The 27,065-nt window shown below is 39.9% G+C and overlaps 1 protein-coding gene across 1 annotated transcript in view; it reads left to right on the top strand.

Annotated features, from left to right (window-relative positions):
* LOC102169786 (membrane cofactor protein-like) overlaps positions 366-27,065 on the top strand; it is a 47,876-nt gene continuing 21,176 nt past the window's right edge. The window contains exons 1-4 of the mRNA XM_018059968.1: positions 366-522; positions 3,777-3,965; positions 4,307-4,409; positions 26,625-26,710. Of these exons, the coding sequence (XP_017915457.1) occupies positions 366-522; positions 3,777-3,965; positions 4,307-4,409; positions 26,625-26,710 (535 nt within the window). The remainder of the gene's footprint in view (positions 523-3,776; positions 3,966-4,306; positions 4,410-26,624; positions 26,711-27,065) is intronic.

The raw sequence follows: 27,065 nt of genomic DNA, 5'->3' as shown, positions 1-27,065 counted from the left end.
AAGCCACCCCAAGACCCAGTCTTGCCCACCACAAGGCTGAAGACACAGCCTTACCCAAGAGTGGGCCCATGTTAACCCTAGGATCCCTGGCACCCCAAAACCAGGTGTAGAACAGGGTCTTGTCTGCCAGGAGGTCAGCATAGATCCCTGACCTGGCCTAATCCATGAAAAGGTGGACAGCAGCCCCAAGAGCCCCTGAGCCTCAGCCCACCCACTGTGTGTTAACACCAACTCCAGGACCCTGTCCCTGAAAGCAGGGTCTGTGGGACCTGGTCCTGCCCACCTTGAGCCTGGTACTGCTCACCAGCACTAATGCCAAGACCCACAGAGCCCCAGGCCACCAGCAAGCTGACACATCCTCCGAGATGCCTTGTGCCCCTCAGTCAGCCATGTCGGGATCTGACCCTACCCATCAACTGGTCAACACCAGCTATGGAACCCACCTGTGCCTTGACCCCAGCCACCAGCAGGCTGACACCAGCTCTGGGGCCCCTGACCCTGCAGCTGCCACCCTGAGAACAGGTTCTGGCCTCCCCGCCGCAAAACAAAAACACCCAAACACGTCTCCACATCCAGCCACTTTGTGACCTGGTTCTACCTATCAAAGCGCTGGCTCCAGGACTGGGATTCCCCTGACCTTGCAGCAAATCATACTAAAACCCAGACCTACACACCAGTGACTAGCAGCCTCAACACAGAACAGAGCCTGGCAGTCATCCAGACCAGGAGCCCAGCATTCCTACAGTCGTGCACACAGTGGTCAGACCACCACAGCAGAGGTGTTCGGAGAGCCCAACTTACGATTTCTGAAGACAAGGCATGGCTTGGCATTCAGTACCTTTCCTTTACAACTGATGACGTGTTCAGTTTCATCTTCCCCACCAACTAGAATCTTCTTTATGTGGCACTTTTTTCAAGTTTGATTAAAAAAACGTGTTATAGGATATAGATGTTCTTGCTTATGAGCATTCTATCAGCCTTTTAGAATGTTAGTTTATACAAACATGGACTTAAGTTTCAGTGAAATTTACTTTGGTATTCCTTTTAAAAAGTAGTTTGTGTGGACAGTGAGAAAAGGGGCAGGATGGTCAGGTTTCACTGAGGTCCCACTTTGATCAGAGACCATAATTATCCTGAAGTTACCATCTGGGCACGGATCTGAGTTTGTGCTTGAGTATGAGAGTTATTTTTAAATTCTGTAAGCAGGTAGAGAGTCCTTGCCCAACTTTTGCAAGTGTACAGAAGATGAGCAGTTCTCTTGATAGGTATAGAGACTGTTTCATCTTCTTTAAACTCATCTGGAAAATTGAAAAATTGGGGATTTTCTGAATGCAATCTATCATATTCTTTAATGACATACTATATAATGCTTCTTGTAAAAGTATAGCATTGCAGCCCAATAATAATTGTACTGTAAACCATCTGGAAAAAAATCTTAGTCAAGATATGTTTACTTTGAAAATCCTCACAGGAATAAAGAATCCAATATACTAAATAAGAGAAGAAATTGTTCAGATACATAAAGCAAATCAAATACATAAAGCAAATGACACTTGCATAATTTAATTATGGGCATGCTATTAACTTGATTTCTTTCTTGGTTCCAGGAAGCTCTGAATGATGTTATACATTTCTATCTAGAATGGAATTGTTTAGCATTTCTAGTCCATTTTTTCCCCTAATGTAAAATGAGAACGTATAGCTCAAATTGAGTAAATTTAATGTTATTAGTAAAATCCAACTCTATTTTTAATAACTGCATCCTTTTTGCTTGTTTGTTTGTTTGTCGCTTTTGTTTTGGCCAGTTGATGGAGGTGCATTCATATATTCAGATCAAAATACTGGAAATGTTGAAAACGTTTTGCCAATAGGTGGATTTCAGCATATGGTGTAAATGAAATGTCAGACAGAGTATCAAGAGAGCAATATGGAATTTAGAAAATGATGAAAAAGGTGAATAATATTTCACTTGTTTAGAGTTCTCTCTTGACTAGTCTGTCAATTTTAAGACCTAGATCCAAGAAGTAATTACAGTAAAGGTTCCTCAGGGATCAAACTAGATCTATGTCCCTTCTCCTTTAGGTCCTTAACCTTATAGGAGGGGCCTCTGCATTCTTTTAGCACTTTAAGACTTTAAATATCATAATATTTTTACATCATTTTTAGCAGGTTCATAAGATTTCCAAGAGCACAGATAATTAAAAGGAAGAGGACTTCTTGAAGCAGGAATAACACTGTCCTAGGGAAGAACCCCCCACAGAAAAAGGCCAGACGTAAACCATTCTAAAATCATAGCAATTTAGTTTACAGTCAGGATACACTGGATAAACAGCCCAAAGAGTTACTGCAGGAAGCTTTTAAGGGTATGTACAATCCATTAATCAGTGAATGAAGATTAAATCATATTTACAGTAACATCCAAGAAACCAATTTTTTATGTAAGGTTATTCAAAGTAATAAAATTTGGTATGTAAAGGGTACCCATTTATTTATGAAATGTTCAATTCACTAACCTAGACAGCGTATTAAAAAGCAGAGACATTACTTTGCTGAAAAAGGTCTTTATAGTCAAAGCTATGGTTTTTCCAGTAGTCATGTATGGATGTGAGAGTTGGACTATATAGAAAGCTGAGCACCAAAGAATTGATGCTTTTGAACTGTGGTGTTGGAGAGGACTCTTGAGAGTCCCTTGGACTGCAAGGAGATCAAACCAGTCAATCCTAAAGGAAATCAGTCCCGAATATTCATTGGAAGGACTGATGCTGAAGCTGAAGCTCCAATATTATGGCCACCTGATGCGAAGAGTGACTCATTAGAAGTGATGCTGGGAAAGATTGAAGGCAGGAAGTAAAGGGGACGACAGAGGATGAGATGGTTGGATGGCATTGCCAGCTCAATGGACATCAGTTTGAGCAAGCTCTGGGTTATGGTGAAGGACAGGGAAGCCTAGCAAGCTTCAGTCCATGGGGTCGCGAAGAGTTGGACGTGAGCGACTGAACAACAACAATTCACTAATACAAAACAAATAGAAAGAAGTTATATTTTTAAATACTTTAGCCCATATTTATTTTGACCTATGAAACTCACAATGTTTATTTGATATTACCTCTCACCCAGTGTGTACAGAGTATAGTACAGAAAGAAGGTATATGATCTCTGCCCTCTAGGACATTGCCTTCTGAGAGGAAACTAAGCCTAAACTATGGGAAAGTAATCTGATCAGAGTGCTATATACAAGACTTCTTAGGGAGAGGTGAGTTTTGAAATGATGAATTTAGAAAGAAGAGGAAAGGACACATACCTATAAATACTTTTTAAAACCCAAAACATAGATGCTATCTTTTCAATTGTGTTGAATGAAAGTTCACCTTATTCCTCAACAAACCAAAAAAGCTCATAGATGGTTATTTAAAGTAAGCAAGGCACAGCCTTTGCTACTACTACCACACGGGTAAAAGCATGGGCGTGTATGCGTGCTCAATTGTGTCCAATTCTTTTCGACCCCAGGGACTATAGCCTGCCAGGCTTCTCTGTCCATGGGATTTTGGATTGCCACTTCCTCTTCCAGGGGATCTTCCTAACTGAGGGACCGGACCCAGATCTCCTACGTCTCCTGCGTCCTCAGTAATTCTTTACCACTTAGCCGCCTGGGAAAGCATGAGGCAGTCCTTGAATCTATCTATTCTGTAGCACCTCCCTGAGGCCAGGCTGCAGTCCCTGGCTGATGAAAGAGATAAAGCACTTCATTTGCATGTTCTTATTCTCTCTGTTCCTAGAGGCTTGTGGTGATCCACCGAGATTTAAAACTATGATGCTCCAAGGTGCGCCTAAACCCAATTATCGTCCTGGGGAATGCGTGCAATATGAGTGTCGTCTAGGTTTCAAGCCCAAGCTTCCTGCTCTCCCCAGATCTGCTGTTTGTCAAGATAATAATACATGGTCATCTCTCCAGGATGCCTGTGTAGGTAAATAAACGAACAAAAATGTTTTATAGCACTGGATATTTACACACATCTTAGTGTGCCTATTCCATTACTTCAGTGATGATTTTATCATGTGAATATAGGCTTTTAGATATCTGTGCATTTGTTCAGGCTTTGAAAAATCCTCAGGGAATCTTTTTCTTGGTAATTGTTTACCTGGGTAAATATGAATCTTGTTTGGCCGTATAATATGGAAAGAAAATAATAGTTAAATGAATAATAAGATTCTCATGAATTCAAACAAGCAATATAGACTTTTGAATTTGATTTAAATCTATTTTTGAAATTAGTATAAACCAACATATTTGAATATTTTCTTTTAGAAAAATCATGTCCTAATCTAGGAGATCCTGTGAATGGCTACGTTAACCTAGTGAATGGAAGTGTTCTCTTCGGTTCACAGGCTCACTTTGCTTGTAATCCAGGGTAAGTAAGATGCTCACTACAGAAAATAAGGTTCAATATTAGTAATTCCATTTTTGTTTTGCTCATCTTTTTAAACATTTCTACAAACTAGATATCATTTTGTTTTCTATGTGACAAGTCGTACTTGTAGCCAAACAATTATTGCACTATTTATGAAGACCTGAAAAATGTGTAATTAGAAAGAAGTTTAAATTGAGGTAAAACAAAACTGTATACTTACTATGTGTGTGTTCAGTCGCTCAGTCATTTCCAACTCTTTGAAACGCCATGGACTGCCAGGGTTCTGCCAGGGTTCTGCCATGCTCCTCTGTCCATGGAGTTTTCCGGCAAGAATACCTGGGTGGGTTGCCACTTCCTACTCCAGGGGATCTTCCCAACGCAGGGATCGAACCTGCATCTTTTGTGTCTCCTGCGTTGACGGGGATTCTTTAACACTAGCATCACCTTGGAAGCCCGTATAACTTATTATATGTAATAACAAACCTATTGTATAAATTATAAATGTAGTAATCATGGTAACTTTATTCTTGACAATAATTTAAAATTGCCAATTCTTAGAGTTGAAATGGGGCTTATGGAACTAGGAAGTAGAACTGTCAACCAAACATACTCTTATTTTGAGATAATCTGTAGTTTTAAGGACCTAAATCGATCTGCTTAGCCTGGATGATAATGTTGATCATAATCTCTTAATTGGAAAACCTTATTTTTGATGCTGCTACAAAGGAGTGAAACATCTCAAAAAGAGGTACTGAGCATTTAATAATAGCTTTTTTTTTCCCCTACAGGGCTCCTTTATTATTACATATTGGAGATATTGGGCATTTATTTTAAAGTATGATTTTAGAATTAAAATATAATATACTGGAATGCAACAGGTTTTCTTAATATTAAGCATCTTTGCCTTTGTTCATCTTGGAGGAAAAGTTTCCAGTTTGTCACCACTGAGTATGAGACTGTGCTGTGTGCTTGTCGTGTATGGTATTGATTACCCTGAGGGAGTTTCCATCCGTTCCTAGACTGTTGAATATTTTTTTATCATGAAAAATGTAGAATTTTGTCAAATGCTTCTTCTTTATCAGTTGAGATGATCATGTGAGTTTTTCTTCTTCCTGCTGCTGATGTGATATATTGCATTGATTGATCTTCATGTTGAACCATCCTAGCATTCCAGGAATAATTTCTTCTTGGTCATGGTTTTTAATCCTTTCTATAGGCTGATGAACTGTTTGCTAGTATTACATTGAGGATTTTTACATCAGTATTTATAAGGAATACTGTTCTGTAGCTTGGTTACTTGTAGTGTTTTATTCTAGCTTTGATGTCATTATTACACCGGTATCAGAATAAATTCAGAAGGCTGCCTTCCTCTTCAATTTTTGTAAAACTTTAAGCTAAGAATTGGTATTACTTCTCTTTTAAATGTTTTGCAGAATTAAACAGTGAAGACATCAGATCCAATACTTTTTTTGTTACTGGGAAAGTTTTGATTACCGATTCAATCTCCTCACTAGTCATAATCAATTCAGATTTTGTATTTTTAAATGAAGTCTTGGTAGAGTTTGTGTTTACATGAATTTGTCTTTTATATCTAGGCTATCCATTTGTTGTCATAAAATTATTCATAGACGTCTCATAATATTTTTTAATTCTGTAAAACTAAGGGAAATATCACCATTTTCATTTCTGATTTAGGTAATTTGGATCTTCCTTTTTGTCATAGTCCATCTAGCTAAGGGTATATCAATTTTCTTCCTCTTTTGGAAAACCAACTTTTGGATTCATTCAGTATTCTCTACTAATTTCTCTTCTGCTCTAATCTTTATTGTTTACTTCTTTCTGCTAGTTTTGTGTGTATGTCTTTGTTCACGAGTCCCTTAAGTTGTAACATTAGGTTGATTATTTTACAGCTCTCTTCTTACTTTTAATTAAAGACTAGTTTACCTACAAACTAGTCCAGATGCATCAGATAGGGATTTGATATTTCTATACATTTCAAAGTGATTAACATGATAAGTCTAGATACAATTTATCACCATACAAGGTTATTACACTTTATTGACTATTTTCCTCATTATATCCTTGTAACATTTCTTATATAGCTAGAAATTTGTACTTCTTAATATCACTCATTTAATTAATTTCTCCCTCCACCCCTTCCCAGGGCAAACATTTTTTTGTTTTTTGTAACTGGAGTCTTTTCATACTGTTCATGGAGGGAGGCCTGGCATGCTGCAGTCCATGGGGTGGCAAAGAGTCGGACACGACTGAGCGACTGAACAGAACTGAACTGAACTGGAGTCTGTTTCTGATTTTTGTTTCATTTGCTTTGTATTTAAATTGCAGATATAAATGATATCATGCAATATTCTGTTTTTCTGTCTGACTTGTCTTACTTGGCATAATATTCTGTAGGCCAATCCACATTGTCACTAATGACAAGATTTCCCAGTGTTTATGGCTGACTTATAATCCAGTGTGTGTGTGTGTGTGTGTGTGTGTGTGTGTGTGTGTGTTCTTAATCCAGTTAGTCTATTGAAAGGTCTTTAAATGAATATAATCATTTTATATTAGTTCAGTTCAGTTCAGTCACTCAGTCGTGTCTGACTCCTTTCGACCCCATGGACCACAGCACTCCAGGCCTCCCTGTCCATTACCAACTCCCGAGCTGCTCAAACTCGTGTCCATTGAGTCAGTGATGCCATCCAACCATCTCATCCTCTGTCGTCCCCTTCACCTGCCCTCAATCTTTCCCATCATCGGGATCTTTTCCCGTGAGTCAGTTTTTCGCATCAGGTGACCAAAGTACCGGAGCGTCAGCTTCATCACCGTCCTTCCAAAGAATATTATTAGGATTGATTTCCTTTAGGATTGACTAGTTTGATCTCCTTGCTCTCCAAGGGACTCTCAAGAGTCTTCTCCAGCATCACAGTCTGAAAGCATCAAATCTTCGGCACTCAGATTTTTTTATTGTCTGGCTCTCACATCCATACACGACTACTGGAAAAACTGTAGCTTTGATTAGATGGACCTTTGTTGGCAAAATAATGTCTCTGCTTTTTAATACACTGTCTAGGTTTGTCATTGCTTTTCTTGCAAGGGGCAAGCACCTTTTAATTTCAAGGTTGCAGTGATTTTGGAGCCCAAGAGAATAAAGTCTGTTACTATTTGCATTATTTCTCCATCTATTTGCAGTGAAGTGATGGAACCAGATGGCATGAACTTCAGTGTTTGAATGTTGAGTTTTAAGCCAGGTTTTCCAGTCTTCTCTTTCACCTTCATCAAGAGGATCTTTAATTCCTCTTCACTTTCTACCATAAGGGAGGTGTCATCTGTGTACCTGAGGTTGTTGATATTTCTCCCGGCAATCTTGATTCCAGCTTGTGCTTTATCCATCCTGGAATTTCACAGGAGCTACTCTGCACATAAGTTAAATAATATATTATCTTATATATTACCTATATTATACTGAGGTACGTTCCCTTTATGGGGAATGTCCCAGGTGGTTCAGTGGTAAAGAATCTGCCTCAATGCAGGAGCCATAGGAGATGAAGGCTCCATCCCTGGGTTGGGAAGATACCCTGGAGAAGGAAATGACAACCCACTCCAGTATTCTTGCCTAGAGAAACCCATGGACAGGTGAGCATGGTTGGCTACAGTCCATACAGTCACAAAGAGTGGGACACACCTGAGCACACATGCAATGCTTTCTTCCTTCCCTCTATATCCATGTTGTTGAGAGTTTTTATCATAGATGGATCTGGAATCTGTTAAAAGCTTTCTGCATCTGTGAGATAATCTATGATTTTTATTCTTCTGTGTGTTATTGTAGTATATCACAGTGACTGATTTGTGACTTTGAACCATCCATGCAGCCCTGGTAGGGCTTTCCTGGTAGCTCAGCTGTTAAGGAATCCACCTGCAATGCAGGAGACCCCAGTTGGATTCCTGGGTGGAGAAGATCCCCTGGAGGAGGGCATGTTAATACACTCCAGTATTCTTGCCTGGATAATCCCCCTGGACAGAGGAACCTATAGGGTGAGAGTCCATGGGGTCACAAAGAGTCGGACATGACAGAGCGGCTAAGCACAGTACATGCACCCCTGAGATAAATCCCACTTAATCATGGTGTTCAGTTCAGTTCAGTTCAGTCCCTCAGTCATGTCTGACTCTTTGCAACCCCATGAATCACAGCACACCAGGCCTCCCTGTCCATCACCAACTCCCGGAGCTCACTCAGACTCACGTCCATCGAGTCCGTGATGCCATCCAGCCATCTCATCCTCTGTCGTCCCCTTCTCCTCCTGCCCCCAATCCCTCCCAGCATCAGAGTCTTTTCCAATGAGTCAATTCTTCGCATGAGGTGGCCAAAGTACTGTATGACCCTTGTAAAGTATTTTTAAAATATATTTGCTAATATTTTATTGAACATTTTTGTATCTAAGTTCATCAAGAATATTGGTCTATAATTTTCTTTTGCTGTGGCGTCTTTGTCTGGCTTACGTATTAGAGTGATTCAGGACTTTTACAATGCATCTGAAAGTGTTTCTTTCATTTAAATTTTTTGAAATAGTTTGAGAAGGATAGGTGTTCTCTTTCAATTTAATAAGGCATAGTTAGTTTGCAGTATTCTATTAGTTTCAGGAGTACCATAAAGTAATTCAAAACTTTTATAGATTAGACTTGATTTATCATTATTATAAAATATTGGCCATATTACTTGGGTTGTATAATATATTGTTAGTTTGAGAAGGATAAGTGTCAACTCTTCTCACAGTGTTTGTTAGAAGTCACCTTATGTGACTTTTGTTTGTTGGGAGTTTTTTTATTAGTGACTTAATTTCATTACTGATAACTAATTAGTTAATATTTTATCTTTCTTCCTGGTAGAGTCTTAGGAGATTATGCCTTTCAAGGAATTTGTGCATTTCTTCTTAGCTGTTCATTTTATTGCCATATAGTTGTTCATGGTAACCTTTATGATCCTCTTTGTTTCTTTAGCGTTGGTTTAAAGTTTTCCATTTTGATTTCTCATGTTACTGATTTAGACCCTCTTTTTTTTTTTTTTAATTGATGAGTCAGGCTAAATGTTTTAACATTTTTTTTAATGTTTTCAAAGTACCAGGTCTTTTTTTCTGTTGTCTTTTTTTTTCTATTTCATTTATTTCTGCCTTGATCTTTATGATATTTTTTTCCTTCTACTAACTTTTGATTTTGTTTGTTCTTCATTTCCTACTTCCTTGAGGTGTAAGTTAGGTTGTTTAATTGAGATTTTTCTTGTTTCCTAAGGTAAGCTTCTATTGCTAGAAAGTTTCCTCCTGGAACTGCTTTTGCTGCATCTCACAGACTTTAAGTCATTGTATTGTTGTTTTCATCTGTCTCCAGTTTTTAAAAAATTGTTCTTTGGTTACATGAGTGGTCTGTTCATTGTTTAGCAGCATAATTTTGAGCCTTGTTAGTGTTTATAGCTGATTTCTGGGCTCATGTCTTTGTGGTCAGAAAGAATGCTTGACATGATTTCAATTTTCTTAAATTTACCAAAGCTTGTTTTGTGGCCTAGAATATGATCTATCCTGGAGGATGTTCTGTGTGTCCTTGGAAAGAATCTCTATTCTTTTGCTTTGGGATCTGTGTTCCATACATATTTATTAAGTTCATCTGATATAATGTTTCATTTAAAGCCAATGCTTCCTTATTGATTTTCTGTCTATATGTCCTTTGATGTATGTGTGTTGTTAAAGTCCTGTTTGATGTTGCTGTCAATTTCTCCCTTTATTTCTGTTATATTTTCCTTATGTATTTAGCTGATTGTCTATTGTGTACATATGTATTTACAATTGCTATATCTTCTTGGACTGATCCCTTGATCATTATGTAAGGTTCTACGTTGTCTCTTTGACAGTCTTTGTTTTAACTCTATTTTGTCTGAGATAAGTATTTGCATTATAACTTTCTTTTGCTTTCCATTTACATGGAATACATTTTTTCATTCCTCTGTTTTCAGACTTTGTGTCTTTATATCTGAAGTGAGTCTCTTTGATGCAACATATCATTAGATCTTGTGTTTTATCCATTTAGCCACTCCATGTCTTTTGATTAGAGTATTGTTTCTTTTACATTTAAAATAATAATTGGTAGGTATCCATGTTTTGTCATTTTCTTAATCATTTACTGTTTGTTACTGCAGTTCTCTTTCATTCTTCTTTTGCTATCTTTCTTTGTGATTTGATGAGTATCTTTAATATTGAGTTTGGATTTGTTTCTTTTGTGTGTGTGTGTGTATGTATTATAGATTTTTCACTTGTGATTACCATGAGATTTTTATATAAAACATCATGATTGCTTAACATTGCTGATTTCTTAAGTTCAAATACATTCTAACTATACTTATTTTTACTCCCCTCCTCTCATGTTTAATGTTTTTGACATCATATTTTATAGTTCATTGTTTTGTGCATCCCTTAACTTCTTATTTTATGTGTGTGTGTGTGTGTGTGTGTGTGTGTGTGTGTGTGTATGATTTGACTACTTTTGTCTTTTAACCTTCCTGCTAGTTTTGTAAATGGTTTATCCGCTACCTTTCCTGTGTGTTTCCCTTTACAAATAAGATAATTCCTTCACAGTCTTCATATTTTTTAGTTGTGGCCTTTTCTTTTTCACTTTAAAAAATCCTTTTAACGTTTCTTTTGTGAAGCCTATTTCAGTTCAGTTCAGTTCAGTTCAGTCACTCAATTGTGTCCAACTCTTTGCGACCCCATGAATCGCAGCATGCCAGGCCTCCCTGTCCATCACCATCTCCCGGAGTTCACTCAAACTCATGTCCATCGAGTCGGTGATGCCATCCAGCCATCTCATCCTCTGTCGTCCCCTTCTCCTCCTGCCCCCAATCCCTCCCAGCATCAGAGTCTTTTCCAATGAGTCAACTCTTTGCATGAGGTGGCCAAAGTACTGGAGTTTCAGCTTTAGCATCATTCCTTCCAAAGAAATCCCAGGGCTGATCTCCTTTAGGATGGACTGGTTGGATCTCCTTGCAGTCCAAGGGACTCTCAAGAGTCTTCTCCAACACCACAGTTCAAAAGCATCAATTCTTCGGCACTCAGCTTTCTTCACAGTCCAACTCTCACATCCATACATGACCACAGGAAAAACCATAGCCTTGACTAGACGGACCTTTGTTGGTTAAGTAATGTCTCTGCTTTTCAATATGCTATCTAGGTTGGTTATAACTTTCCTTCCAAGGAGTAAGCATCTTTTAATTTCATGGCTGCAGTCACCATCAGCAGTGATTTTGAAGCCCATTTAGTGGTGCTGAATTCTTTTAGTTTTGCTTATCTGTAACATTCTTTCAAATCTAAATGATAGAACTGTGTTAGCCATCCATATGTCTTCTTTGGAGAAATGTCTGTTTAGTTCTTTGGCCCATTTTTTGATTGGGTCGTTTGGAGAATAGCACTGAAACATGTATACTATCATGTAAGAAACGACTCTCCAGTCTATGTTCGATACAGGATACAGGATGCTTGGGGCTGGTGCATGGGGATGATCCAGAGAGATGATATGGGGTGGGAGGTGGGAGGGGGGTTCAGGACATGGCGGATTCATGTCAATGTATGGCAAAATCAGTAAAGTATTGTAAAGTAAAATAAAGTAAAAATAAAAGTTAAAAAAAATCTAAATGATATCTTTGCCAGGTACAGGATTTTTATATATAGATTTTTAGCTTTCATCCCTTTAACCTTATCATGCAACTGCCTTTTGATCTTTAAAGTTTCTTCTGAAAATGCTTATAATCCTATGGGAGTTTGTTATATGCAGCCAGCTGCTTTTCTTTTGCTGCTTTTAAGAATCTCTCTATCTTTAATTTCTACCAGTTTGATTACAGTGCATCTTGGTGTGGATCTCTTTGGGTTCACTGTGTTTGGGACCCTGCTTTCTGGACCTAGAAATCTATTCCCTTTCCCATGTTAAGGAAATTTTCAGCTATTTGTTCTTTAATTAAATTCTCTGCTCCTTTCTCTCCCTCTTCTTCTTCTGTGGCCCCATGATGCAAATTATTTAGTATGTTTGATATTGTCTCAGAGAGCTCTTAAACCATCTGCATTTTTTTCAATTTTTTTCTAATCAGCTTTAGTGATTTCCACTATTCTGTCTTCCAGTTGCTGATCCGTTGTTCTGAATCATGTAATCTACTGTTGAATCCTTCTGGTGTAATTTTATTACAACTACTGTATTCTTCATCCCTGTTCAGGTTTTTAAAATATTTCATAATTTATTAAATTTCTTACCATATTCATCCATTCTACTTCTGACTTTTTTTTAACTTTCTGATAATCATTACCTTGAACTTTTTATAAGATATATTGCTTGTCTCCACTCCAGGTAGTTCTTCTTCTGGGCTACTTCCTTCGCATGGGACATATTTTTTTCTTACCTTATTTTACCTAATTCTCTGTGTTTTCTTTGTTCTAGGTAGCTCAGATATGTTTCTGAGTTTTGGAAAAGTGGTCTTATGTAGAAAACATTCTATATGGCCCAGCAGGGTACTCCCATCTGTTTACCATATGTGTATCTTCTAATGTTGTTCCTTATATGGGCTGCGAGGCTCTCTATTTGTGGCAGAGTCACCTGCTGGGGAACACTGATAGCAGTGCTGGCCCTCAGATGGGTTGGCTGGCAGGCCATGCCGCATGCGGAATCTGATGGCCCACTAATGCGTGGGACTGCATCTTGGTGCAGCTGTCTGCATGACCCAAGGAGTCATGGGGCTGGTGTTGACTGGCAGGACCAGGCCCAGGGTGTCTGGCTGCTCATCCCAGTGCATCTTGGGACTGTTGCCAGTTAGTTGGTGAATGGTAAGTCCCCAACACTAATAAGCGAGGAAGAGGTTCTCAATATGGTATTTTTTGTGAGCACCACGTGTTCTCCTGGTACAAGGAACTCCCCACTGGCTACCACCAGCCTCTGTGTTCCCAGAAGGAGGCCCAGTTGCCTCTTGGGGAGGCTCTGCAAGACCACAAACTGAGTCTTATCCAGGCTCATTTGAAGTTACTCCCTCTGGCTTATGTTTCAAAGTGTGCGAGGTGTTACATTTTTTAATGTAAACATTTATACATTTAAACTTCCTTCTTGTCACATCTTTTGCTTTATTCCATCCATAAGTTTTGGTAGGTTATATTTTCATTTCCTTTTTTTTACCAAGTCCGAGTACATTCTCCTTGATGCATGACAGGGCAATAAATGTGAGAGGTGAAGTGTTAAGGTGAAGAATACAACTTTATTCAGAAAGCTGGCAGACTGAGAAGATTCCGGACTAATATCTCAAAATAACCATCTTATTGTGATCTAGATGCCAGATTCTTTCATAGAACAGAGAAAGGGGGGGGGTGGTGAGGAAGTAAAGTAAAAAAAGGCCATTAATCTTACAGAAGTCTTCTGCAATGGCCAACCTCAGGGAGGGGATGTGAAATTTTTTCCCTTGTTGTGGGACAAGGTCCTGAACAAAGACCTGAGGTAGGCCATTATGTATGGTTACGATAATAAAAGCAAAGGAAAGCAAAGGTTAAAATCAAAGATACAAGCCCAACTTGGAGTCAGTATTGACTCTTCCCTGTAACACATTCATGTCAAAGTGTATTCTAAGTGCCCTTATGATTTCTTCTTTGATTCATTGGTGCGTAAAAGGACTTTTAAAATTTTAGCAATTTTGAGAATTTTCCAATTTTCCCATTTATTTTGACTTTTGCGTTTGTCCTCTTGTGATCAAAGAACATATTTGTATGGTATCTACCTTATTTTTTCCCCCTCCCCAACCTGATAGCTACCTTTTAAAATCCATTAATTCTTATTAATTTTGGCCTAGCAGAATTAACTGCTATTAAGAGGTGCGTAGTAGGCTATAGTCCGTGGGGTCGCAAAGAGTCAGACATGACTGAGCGACTTCACTTCACTTCAAGTATGTATTATCTATTATGAAGAATATTAATTTTTTTCATCTGTGACCTAAAATGTGATCTGAGCTGGGAAATGTCCAGTGTGCACTTGAGAAGACTATGTTCTGTTGTTAGATGGAGAGCTCTGTATATGTCGGTGAGACCTAGTTTGTCTTGTATTGTTGAAGTCCTCTACTTCCTTACTTATCTTCTACCAAGTTGTTTAATACGTTACTATGAGTGGGGTATTGAAGTTTCCAACTATTGCTGTAGAAATGCCTATTTTGTATAAATGTGTTTCACTCCCTTCAGTTCTGTCATTTTTTGCTTCACATATTTTGATGGCTTCTTCTTAGATGCATAAATGTTTATAATTGTTATATCTTATTCAAGTACTTAATCCTTTTTAAAATATAATGTCCTTCTTTGCCTATACACTTTTTCTCTAGAGTCTATTTTGTCTAAATTAGTATAGCCATCCCTGCTCTCTTTTAGATACTATTAGCATGGAATATTTTTTTGTACCCTTTCATATTCAACACATTTGTGTCTATGGACGTCATGTGAGTCTCATGGGGATGTAGTGGAATCATGTGTTTTATGCATTCTGCCAATCTCTGACTTTTGATGAAGAGTTTAATGCATTTAAATTCAATAAATTACTGAAAGGAGGGACTTATTTCTGTCATTGTACCATTTGCTTTCTATAAGCCTTTTAGCTTTTCTGTTCCTAATTTCCAGCGTTACTTTTTTCTTTGTGTCTAGTTGATTTTTATAGTGAGATGAATAGTTTCTGCGTTATTTCCTTTTCTGTACATTCTGTAGCTATTTTGTTTATGGTTACCATTGGGACTACATTTAACTTCCTAGACTTACAGAAGTCCGAGTTGAATTAATACCAAATTAACTACAAAACCTGTACTAGCGAACCACCTGTAATCCAATGCTATCTTTTAAAATTGCCTATGAATTTACTTTTAGTGAGATATTTATTTTTCCACAACAATTTGAGTTACTGTCTGCTGCTGCTGCTGCTAAGTCGCTTCAGTCCTGTCCGACTCAGCGTGACCCCATAGGCCACAGCCCACCAGGCTCCGCTGTCCCTGGGATTCTCCAGGCAAGAACACTGGAGTGGGTTGCCATTTCCTTCTCCAATGCATGAAAGTGGAAAGGGAAAGTGAAGTCGCTCAGTCGTGTCCGACTCTTCACGACCCCATGGACTGCAGCCTACCAGGCTCCCCTATCCATGGGATTTTCCAGGCAAGAGTACTGGAATGGGGTGCCATCACCTTCTCCAGAGTTACTGTCTAGTGTCCTATTATTTCACCTTGTAAGACTCCCTTAAGTGTTTCTTACAGTTAAGGTCTCAGTCAGTTCAGTCACTCAGTTGTGTCCAACTCTTTGCAACCCATGGACTACAGCTTGCCAGACTTCCCTGTCCATCACCAACTCCCAGAGCTTACTCAAACTCATGTCCATAGAGTTGGTGATGCCATGCAACCGTCTCATCCTCTGTCATCCCCTTCTCCTACCCTTCTGCCTTCAATCGTTCCCAGCACCAGGGTCTTTTCCAAAGAGTCAGTGACTCATCAGGTGGCCAAAGTATTGGAGTTTCAGCTTCAACATCAGTCCTTCCAATGAACATTCAGGACGGATTTCCTATAGGATTGACTGGTTGGATGTCCTTGCAATCCAAGGGACTCTCAAGAGTCCTCTCCAACAACATAGTTCAAAATCATCAATTCTTCAGCACTCAGTCTTCTTTTTAGTCCAACTGTCATATTCACACATGGCTGTGGAAAAACCATAGCTTTGACTAGATGGAAAGCTTTGCCTTTGTTGGCAAAGTAATGTCTCTGCTTTTTAATATGCTGTCTAGGTTGGTTATAACTTTCATTCCAAGGACTATGTGTCTTTTAATTTCATGGCTGCAGTCACTATCTGCAGTGATTTTGGAGCCGAAAAGATAAAGTCTTTCACTGTTTCCATTGTTTCCCCATTTATTTGCCATGAGGTGATGGGGCCAGATGCCATGATCTTCGTTTTCTGAATGATGAGTTTTAAGTTTTTTCACTCTCTTCTTTCAGTTCATCAAGAGGCTCTTTAGTCCTTCTTTGCTTTCTGCCATAAGGGTGGTGTCATCTGCATAACTGAGGTTATTGCCATTTCTCTCCACAATCTTGATTCCAGCTTGTGCTTCATCCAGCCCAGCATTTCTCATGATGTCCTCTGCATGTAAGTTAAATAAGCAGGGTGACAATATACAGCCTTCACATACTCCTTTCCTGATTTGAAACCAGCCCGTTGTTCCATGTCCAGTTCTAACTGTTGCTTCTTGACCTGCATACAGGTTTCTCCAGAAGCAGGCCAGGTGGTCTGGTATTCCCATCTCTTTAAGAATTTTCTGCAGTTTGTTATGATCCACACAGTCAAAGGCTTTGCCATAGTTAATAAAGCAGAAGTAGATGTTTTTCTGGAACTCTCTAGCTTTATCATGATACAGCGGACGTTGGCAATTTGATCTCTGGTTCCTCTGCCTTTTCTAAATCCAACTTGAACATCTGGAAGTTCACAGTTCATGTACTGTTGAAGTGTGAATTGGAGAATTTTGAGCATAACTTTGCTAGCATGTGAGATGAGTGCAATTGTGCAGTAGTCTGACCATTCTTTGGCATTGCCTTTCTTTGGGATTGAAATGAAAACTGACCTTTGCCAGTCCTGTGGCCACTGCTGAGTTTTCCAAATTTGCTGACATATTGAGTGCAGCACTTTCACAGCATCATCTTTTAGGATTTGGAATAGCTCAACTGGAATTCCATCACCTCCACTAGCTTTGCTCATAGTGATGCTTCCTAAGGCCCACTTGACTTTGCATTCCAGGATGCCTGGCTCTAGGTGAGTGATCACACCATCATGGTTATCTGGGTCATGAAGATCTTTTTTGTATAGTTCTTCTGTGTATTCTTGCCACATCTTAATATCTTTGCATCTATTAGGTCCATACCATTTCTGTCCTTTATTTTACCCATCTTTTCATGAAATGTTCCCTTGGTACCTCTAATTTTCTTGAAGAGATCTCTAGTCTTTCCCATTCTACTGTTTTCCTCTATTTCTTTGCATTGTTGCTTGAGGAAGGCTTTCTTCTCGCTCCTTGCTATTCTTTGGAACTCTGCATTCAGATGCTTATATCTTTCCTTTTCTCCTTTGCCTTTTGCATCTTTTCTTTTCTCAGCTACTTGTAAGGCTTCCACAGACAATCATTTTGCTTTTTTGCATTTCTTTTTCTTGGAGATGCTCTTGATCCCTGCCTCCTGTACAATGTCATGAACCTCCATCCATAGTTTTCAGGCACTCTATCTATCAGATCTAATCCCTTGAATCTATCTGTCACTTCCACTGTATAATCATAAGGGATTTGATTTAGGTCATACCTGAATGGCCTAGTGATTTTCCCTACTTTCTTCAAATTAGGTCTGGATTTGGCAACAAGGAGTTCATGATCTGAACCACAGTCAGCTTCTGATCTCGTTTTTGCTGACTGTATAGAGGTTCTCCATCTTTGGCTGAAAGAATAAAATCAATCTGATTTTGGCATTGACTATCTGGTGATGTCCATGTGTAGAGTCTTCTCTGGTGTTGTAGGAGGAGGGTGTTTGCCATAACCAGTGTGTTCTCTTGGCAAAACTATGTTAGACTTTGACCTGCTTTGTTTTGTACTCTAAGGCCAAATTTGCCTGTTACTCCAGGTGTCTCTTGACTTCCTACCTTTGCATCCAGTCCCCTGTAATGAAAAGGACATCTTTTTTGGATGTTAGTTCTAGAAGGTCTTGTAGGTCATCATAGAACCATGCAACTTCAGCTTCTTCAGCATTAGTGGTTGGGACATAGACTTGGATTACTGTGATAGTGAATGGTTTGCCTTGTAAATGAACAGAGATCATTCTGTCCTTTCTGAGATTGTATCCATGTACTGCATTTCAGGCTCGTTTGTTTGCTATGATGGCTACGCCATTTCTTCTAAGTGATTCTTGCCCACAGTAGTAGATATAATGATCATCTAAATTAAATTCACCCATTCCAGTCCATTTTAGTTCGCTGATTCCTGAAATGTCGATGTTCACTCTTGCCATCTCCTGTTTGACCACTTCCAGTTTGCCTTGATTCATGGACCTGACATTGCAGGTTCATATGCAGTTTTGCTCTTTACAGCATTGGACTTTACTTCCATCACTGGTCAGATCCACAGCTGAGTGTTGTTTTTGCTTTGGCTCCATCTCTTCATTCTTTCTGGAGTTATTTCTCCACTGCTCTCCAGTAGCATATTGGGCACCTAATGACCTGGGGAGTTCCTCTTTCAGTATCCTATCATTTTGCCTTTTCACACTGTTCATGGGGTTCTCAAGGCAAGAATACTGAAGTGGTTTGCCATTTCCTTCTCCAGTGGACCACGTTTTTTCAGAACTCTCCATCATGTCCCGTTCATCCTGGGTGGTCCTACATGGCATGGCTCATAGTTTCACTGAATTAGACAAGAATGTGGTCCACGTGATCAGATTGGTTAGCTTTCTGTGACTGTGGTTTTTCATTCTGTCTCCCCTCTGATGGAGAAGGATAAGAGGCTTATGGAAGCTTCCTGCTGGGAGAGACTGACTGTAGGGGAAACTGGGTCTTGTTCTGATGAGCAGGGCCATGCTCAGTAAACCTTTTAATCCAATTTTCTGTTGATGGGCGGGGCTGTGTTCCCTCTCTGTTGTTTGACCTGAGGCCAAACTATGGTGGAGGTAATGACGATGGCAACCTCCTTCAAAAGGTCCCATGATGCACTGCTACACTCAGTGCCCCCAGCCCTGCAGCAGGCCACAGCTGACCCACACTTCTGTTAAAGGCTCCTGGACACTCACGGCAAGTCTGGGTCAGTCTCTCGTGGGGGTCACTGCTCCTTTCTCCTGGGTCTTGTGTACACAAGGTTTTGTTTGTGCCCTCCAAGAGCCTGTTTCCCCAGTCCTGTGTAAGCTCTGGAGGCTCTATGGTGGGGTTGATAGCAACCTCCTCCAAGCGGGCTTATGCCACACCCAGGTCTGCTGTACCCAGAGCCCATAGCCCTGCAGCAGGCCATTGCTAACCCATACCTCCACAGGAGACACTCACACACAGTTCTGGCTCAGTCTCTGTGAGGTCTCTGGGTCCCAATGTGCACAAGGTTTGTTTGAGCCCTCTGAGCATCTCTGGCGGCTGTGGGGTTTGATTCTAAACGTGTTTTCACCCCTCCTGTTATCTTACTTAGGTTTCTCCTTTGCCCTTGGATGTGGGGTGTCTTTTTCTGGTGGGATCCAACATTCCCCTGTCGATGGTTGTTCAGCAGTGAGTTGTAATTTTGGAGTTCTCAGAGGAGAAGAGGAGTGCACATCCTTCTACTCTGCCATCTTGGAGTCAAATATAAACCATACTTCCAGCTTTCATCCCAATGCCAAAGAAAGGCAATGCAAAAGAATGCTCAAACTACCACACAATTGCATTCATCTCACATGTTAGTAAAGGAATGCTTAAAATTCTCCAAGCCAGGCTTCAGCAATACATCAGCTGTGAACTTTCAGATGTTCAAGCTGGTTTTACAAAAGGCAGAGGAACCAGAGATCAAATTGCCAATATCCGCTGGATCATGGAAAAAGCCAAAGAGTTCCAGAAAAACATCTATTTCTGCTTTATTGACTATGCCAAAGCCTTTGGCTATGTGGATCACAATAAACTGTGGAAAATTCTGAAAGAGATGGGAATACTAGACCACCTGACCTGCCTCTTGAGACCTGTATGCAGATCAGAAAGCCACAGTTAGAACTGGACATGAAACAACAGACTGGTTCCAAATAGGAAAAGTAGTACATCAAGGCTGCATACTGTCACTCTGCTTATTTAACTTCTATGCAGAGTACATCATGAGAAATGCTGGGCTGGAAGAAGCACAAGCTGAGATCAAGATTGCTGGGAGAAATATCAATAACCTCAGATATGCAGATGACACCACCCTTATAGGAGAAAGTGAAGAAGAACTAAAGAGCCTCTTGATGAAAGTGAAAGAGGAGAGTGAAAAAGTTGGCTTAAAGCTCAACATTCAGAAAACTAAGGTCATGGCATCTGGTCCCATCACTTCATGGCAAATAGATGTGGAAACAGTGGAAACAGTGGCTGACTTTATTTTTCTGGGCTGCAAAATCACTGCAGATGGTGATTGTAGCCATGAAATTAAAAGACACTTACTCCTTGGAAGGAAAGTTATGACCAACCTAGATAGCATATTCAAAAGCAGAGACATTACTTTTTTTTTTTAATTTTAAAATCTTTAATTCTTACATGCGTTCCCAAACATGAACCCCTCCTCCCACCTCCCTCCCCACAACATCTCTCTGGGTCATCCCCATGCACCAGCCCCAAGCATGCTGCACCCTATGTCAGACATGGACTGGCGATTCAATTCTTACATGACAGTATACATGTTAGAATTCCCATTCTCCCAAATCATCCCACCTTCTCCCTCTCCCTCTGAGTCCAAAAGTCCGTTATACACAGCTGTGTCTTTTTTCCTGTCTTGCATACAGGGTCATCATTGCCATCTTCCTAAATTCCATATATATGTGTTAGTATACTGTATTGGTGTTTTTCTTTCTGGCTTACTTCACTCTGTATAATTGGCTCCAGTTTCATCCATCTCATCAGAACTGATTCAAATGAATTCTTTTTAACGGCTGAGTAATACTCCATTGTGTATATGTACCACAGCTTTCTTATCCATTCATCTGCTGATGGACATCTAGGTTGTTTACATGTCCTGGCTATTATAAACAGTGCTGCGATGAACATTGGGGTACATGTGTCTCTTTCAATTCTGGTTTCCTCGGTGTGTATGCCCAACAGTGGGATTGCTGGGTCATAAGGTAGTTCTATTTGCAATTTTTTAAGGAATCTCCACACTGTTCTCCATAGTGGCTGTACTAGTTTGCATTCCCACCAACAGTGTAGGAGGGTCCCCTTTTCTCCACACCCTCTCCAGCATTTATTGCTTGCAGATTTTTGGATCGCAGCCATTCTGACTGGTGTGAAGTGATACCTCATTGTGGTTTTGATTTGCATTTCTCTAATAATGAGTGATGTTGAGCATCTTTTCATGTGTTTGTTAGCCATCTGTATGTCTTCTTTGGAGAAATGTCTATTTAGTTCTTTGGCCCATTTTTTGATTGGGTCGTTTATTTTTCTGGAATTGAGCTGCATAAGTTGCTTGTATATTTTTGAGATTAGTTGTTTGTCAGTTGCTTCATTTGCTATTATTTTCTCCCATTCAGATCAACCACTTGTAAAAGAATGAAACTAGATCACTTTCTAACACCGTGCACAAAAATAAACTCAAAATGGATTAAAGATCTAAATGTAAGATCAGAAACTATAAAACTCCTAGAGGAGAACATAGGCAAAACACTCTCAGACATAAATCACAGCAGGATCCTCTATGATCCACCTCCCAGAATTCTGGAAATAAAAGCAAAAATAAACAAATGGGATCTAATTAAAATTAAAAGCTTCTGCACAACAAAGGAAAATATAAGCAAGGTGAAGAGACATTACTTTGCCAACAAAGATCCGTCTAGTCAAGGCTATGGTGTTTCCAGTGGTCATGTATGGATGTGAGAGTTGGACTGTGAAGAAGTCTGAGCGCTGAAGAATTGATACTTTTGAACTGTGGTGTTGGAGAAGACTCTTGAGAGTCCCTTGGACTGCAAGGAGATCCAAACAGTCCATCCTAAAGGAGATCAGTCCTGGGTGTTCACTGGAAGGACTGATGTTGAAGCTGAAACTCCAGTACTTTGGCCACCTCATGCAAAGAGTTAACTCATTAGAAAAGACTCTGATGCTGGGAGGGATTGGGGGCAGGAGGAGAAGGGGATGACAGAGGATAAGATGGTTGGATGGCATCACTGACTCAATGGACATGGCTTTGGGTGAACTCCAGGAGCTGATGACGGACAGGGAGGCCTGGTGTGCTGCGGTTCATGGGGTCGCAAAGAGTTGGACACGACTGAGCGACTGAACTGAACTGAAGAGCATGAGAATGAGTATTCATTACATCGGTTGTCATGTTCAACAGCTATAACCCAAAATATTCTTAAAAGGTCAGAAATTCTCTGAGACACATCCAGATTCTCTGTTACAAAACACGGCCAGCACCATGCACACCTCATTTCCCCAGAAGTCTGTGCATGTCCAGGAGTCTCCAGTGGAGGTGTGGGTCAACAGTAGCCTAGTGGTCACAGTCTTTGTCTGTTTTAATTCCTGGAAAGGCCCTAATTTCTCCATAACTTTCGAAGAACAGTTTTTTTCCTGGGTAGGGGATTTTTGTTTGACAGTTGTTTTTTGTTTTTTCTTTTAGCACTTTGCGTATATGTACTCACTGTCTTGGGGTTCTGAGTTCCTAATGAGAAATTTCATGATCTTGTTTAGAATCCTCTCTATGTGATTATCCTCTCTCTTTCTTGCAACTTTCAATGTTCTCTCTTTGTCTTTGTCTTTTGAAAGCATGAGCATTATGCGTTTGAGTTCATCTTAGGGTGCATTGAGATTTTGCCATGTTTATATTCACATCTTTAATCAAATTCGGATAGTTTTCTGCCATTATTTTTTCAAATGTTCTCTCTCTGCTATCTTCTCTACATTGTCTCTTTCTGAGAGTCCTACATTGTATATGTTGGTTAAATCTGTTGGTGTTCCACAGTTCCAAAGATTTTTTTAGGCTCTGTTCATTTTTCTTTAGTCTCTTCTCTTTCTGTTCCTCAGAGACACTAATTTCCATTCTCCTGTATTCAAGTTCTCTGATCCTTTCTTCTTTTTGGTCAAATGTGCCTCCCATGGATTTTTAACATCCGTTATTGTGCTTTTCAACTCCAGAAGTTCCTTGAGGTTTCTTTCCAGTTCTTCTGCCTCCCGTTTGAGATTTCCATGTTTCACACATATTCTCTTGACTTCATGATTTCTTCCTTTAGTTCTTTAAACATCCTTAAGCCAGTCATTTTGTTTTCGTTTTTCAAATATTACTGAGGGCCTACCCATGGGGGTAGGCAGGAGGCCTCTGTGAAGTCAAAGCAGGCGCCAGTGGAGAGGCATTATTTGACTTCCTTCTGGAGGCAGTTTGTTGGCACAGCCACATTTGTTCTTATGGCAGTTGGCAGCGTGGAGATTTAGGTGAGCATACCTAAATATGGGCATCCCTAAATGGGAGACCATTTGTAAGAGTGTATTTTGGGGCAACTTGCAGAAGGAAGTTCTCAATGATGCCACCCCACAGGCAAAGCACCAAATGCAAGGCGGACTATTTATTTTAATAGTTGATTAATGGCTCTGTGCTGAATATCAGCCTGATGTACAAACTGGAAAATGTTCAGGTCTTTCCTGAGCCATCCCCTGGGCATACATCACCACTGTCCTATTTTCCTGCGTGCGCAGCTGCTTTTGAATGCCCTAGTATTTAATGTCTGGCCCCTATAAGGGGAAAAATTAAAAATGAAGTGGGGAACAAAGGGCACTTGATATTTAAGCCCCTTGAAAGTTACTTCAGCCAGGGCAGAAGGGGATTACAAGAGTAGGGGGAGGTGTGTCGAAAATGGCTGCCTGTTTCTTTATCTAATTATCTGTGATCAGAAGCAGCTATTAGTGATAAGAACACAGATCCTCATATTTGGAGGACAGGGTCCTTTTTGAACAGCTTGGCTCCCACAGGCAACTTGTAAGCTGTTCTGGGAACACATGCAGAGAACCCTGCCACACTGCTATGGGTGAGGATGGGTAGCTACCACTGTGCTAAGGTAAGAGTTGAAATGGACCAAAATAAGCCAATTTACCTAAGTCTTCACATGGACATTGTAAACCATCAACAGAAGTCAGAGTTCCAAAATATTGACATCAGGCAGATTCTACCCATGCAACTGTTATCAAGGTGGGGAGACAGATTCCCGATGCCTCTTAAATTGCCATCATACCCAAAAGAAACATTATAATCTAGAATCAATGAATGAGTCTTGTAGAAGAGTCGGCTGGAAGCAGATAGGGTATATTTAACTTAATCAACTAGAAATAATGGAACATTCAGTGAGTATTTATAGAGAGAGACCCTGCTAGGTACTTTGAGGAATGCCAAAAGTTTGATACATAGATTCTTCCTAAAGAGGTTGTATCCTTCTTGAGAAATACAGCATATACAGAGAGGCATCAAAGAATAATAGTGAGAAGAAGTATCAAATACATAGAATCACTCACAATCATTACAGTGAACTTCCAGAAGGAGGAGAGTATATTGTGAATTTAAATCATCAGAGAAGCTTTCACCAAGTAGGGGTATTCCTGTGCTACTCCTAGGAAGGTGAAGACATACCTCAGAGATATTACAGGTTCATTTCCAGACCACTGCAATAGAGCAAGTCAAATGAATTTCTTATATATGTTTACACTTAAAGCTCAATGTTCAGAAAACGAAGATCATGGCATCTGGTCCCATCACTTCATGGGAAATAGATGGGGAAACAGTGGAAACAGCGTCAGACTTTATCTTGTTGGGCTCCCAAATCACTGTGGATGGTGATTGCAGCCATGAAATTAAAAGACGCTTACTCCTTGGAAGGAAAGTTATGACCAACCTAGATAGCATATTCAAAAGCAGAGACATTACTTTGCCAACAAAGGTCCATCTAGTCAAGGCTATGGTTTTTCCTGTGGTCATGTATGGATGTGAGAGTTGGACTGTGAAGAAGGCTGAGCGCCGAAGAATTGATGCTTTTGAACTGTGATGTTGGAGAAGACTCTTGAGAGTCTCTTGGACTGCAAGGAGATCCAACCAGTCCATTCTGAAGGAGATCAGCCCTGGGATTTCTTTGAAAGAAATGATGCTAAAGCTGAAACTCCAGTACTTTGGCCACCTCATGCGAAGAGTTGACTCATTGGAAAAGACTCTGATGCTGGGAGGGATTGGGGGCAGGAAGAGAAGGGGACGACAGAGGATGAGATGGCTGGATGGCATCACTGACTCGATGGACATGAGTCTGAGTGAGCTCCGGGAGTTGGTGATGGACAGGGAGGCCTGGCGTGCTGCGATTCATGGGGTCGCAAAGAGTTGGACACGACTGAGCGACTGAACTGAAGTGAACACTGTACCATAGTCTACTAAGTCTGTAATGGAATTATGTCTAAAAAATGTAGATCCCTTAATTTTTAAATGGCATATTGCCAAAAATTGTTAGGGCTTCCCTAGTGACTCAGATGGTAAAGAATCTGCCTGCAATGTGGGAGACCCAGGTTCAGTCCCTGGGTTGGGAAGATCCCCTGGAGAGGGGAATGGTTATAATCTGAACCTTCAGTGAGTCATAGCAGTAACATTAAATAGCGTTGATCACAGATGACCACAACAAATATTATAATAGCAACAAGCTTGGAATAAGTGATATTTATCAAAATGTGACAAGAGAAATGAATGTGAGCAAACCTTGTTAGGAAAATGGCACAAATGAACTTGTTCGATGCAGGGTTGCCATACACCTTCAGTTTGTTAAAATCTCAAAATGTTAAGAGCAGTAAAATAAGGTGGGTGTGTATTCTGATCTAAAAAAATATTAATAAAAGTTAAAATTTACCTAGTACTCACTATGTGCCAGAGACTAACCCATCCAATCCTCAGAACAATCCCATGAGTTATGTAGGGGAAGCGTTAAGGAAGCATTAAGGGATTTCCCGGAGAAGGAAATGGCAACCCACTCCAGTGTTCTTGTCTAGAGAATCCCGTGGACCGAGGGGCCTGGTGGGCTGCTGTCCATGGGGTCACACAGAGTAAGACATGACTGACGCGACTTAGCAGCAGCAGCAGCAAGGGATTTCCCAAGCTCAAGGAAGTCATGGAGCTGGAACTTGAATCCAGGCAGGCAAGTTCTAGGGCCCTGATCTCTCTGCTCAGTCCTTACTGAGCAAAATGGTGTCAGCAAACAGTAGAAGTCAGCGTGTAACACACTTGCCAGAGGGAGCAGAGGAGCTACACTGACCAGCGTGACAGTAATTTACACATTTTACTGTAGGCCAAAGTGGGTCCACATGCAGAAACTCTCTGTTTGATTGAGTTGCAGATTTAGGACATCCATTATATTCAGAAAATTTCTCACTCAAATTACTATAGTACAGAGAAACCATCATATAAAACATTTTTGATTATTATATACATCTTGTAATAGCTTAAAGGACATGCTAACTTTTTTCTCTCATTTAGTTTTTATCTGATTGGAGCAAAAATTATATATTGTGAAATTTCTGGAGATAATATGAACTGGAGTGATAATCTCCCAATTTGTGAAAGTAAGTATGTCTTCTGTTTAGAATACAGAGCAGCAGTTCTCAAACTTTATGACCTTTTTATGCTTTTAAATTAACATAGACACCAAAGAACTTCTCTTCATATGGGTTATGTCTCTTGATATTTATTATATTGCAATTAAAAATGAAAAGTTTTCAAAATAATTATTAACTCATTTTTAAGAAGTGTTAGCTGCAATACATATAAATATATGCAACATATTTTTATGAAAAGTCAAAATTTTCCAGAACAAATAGAGTGGGAATTGTATCATTGTTTCATATTTTTGCAAGTTACTTCAATATCTGATTTAAAGGAACACATTTGGATCTAGTCTACTGGAAAATCAGACAGCTG

Source organism: Capra hircus, chromosome 16 (assembly GCF_001704415.2).
Source record: "Capra hircus breed San Clemente chromosome 16, ASM170441v1, whole genome shotgun sequence".
In the NCBI taxonomy this organism is placed as follows: domain Eukaryota; kingdom Metazoa; phylum Chordata; class Mammalia; order Artiodactyla; family Bovidae; genus Capra; species Capra hircus.
The sequence above is the reverse complement of the archived record's forward strand: the minus strand, read 5'-3'. Positions and strand labels throughout refer to the sequence as shown.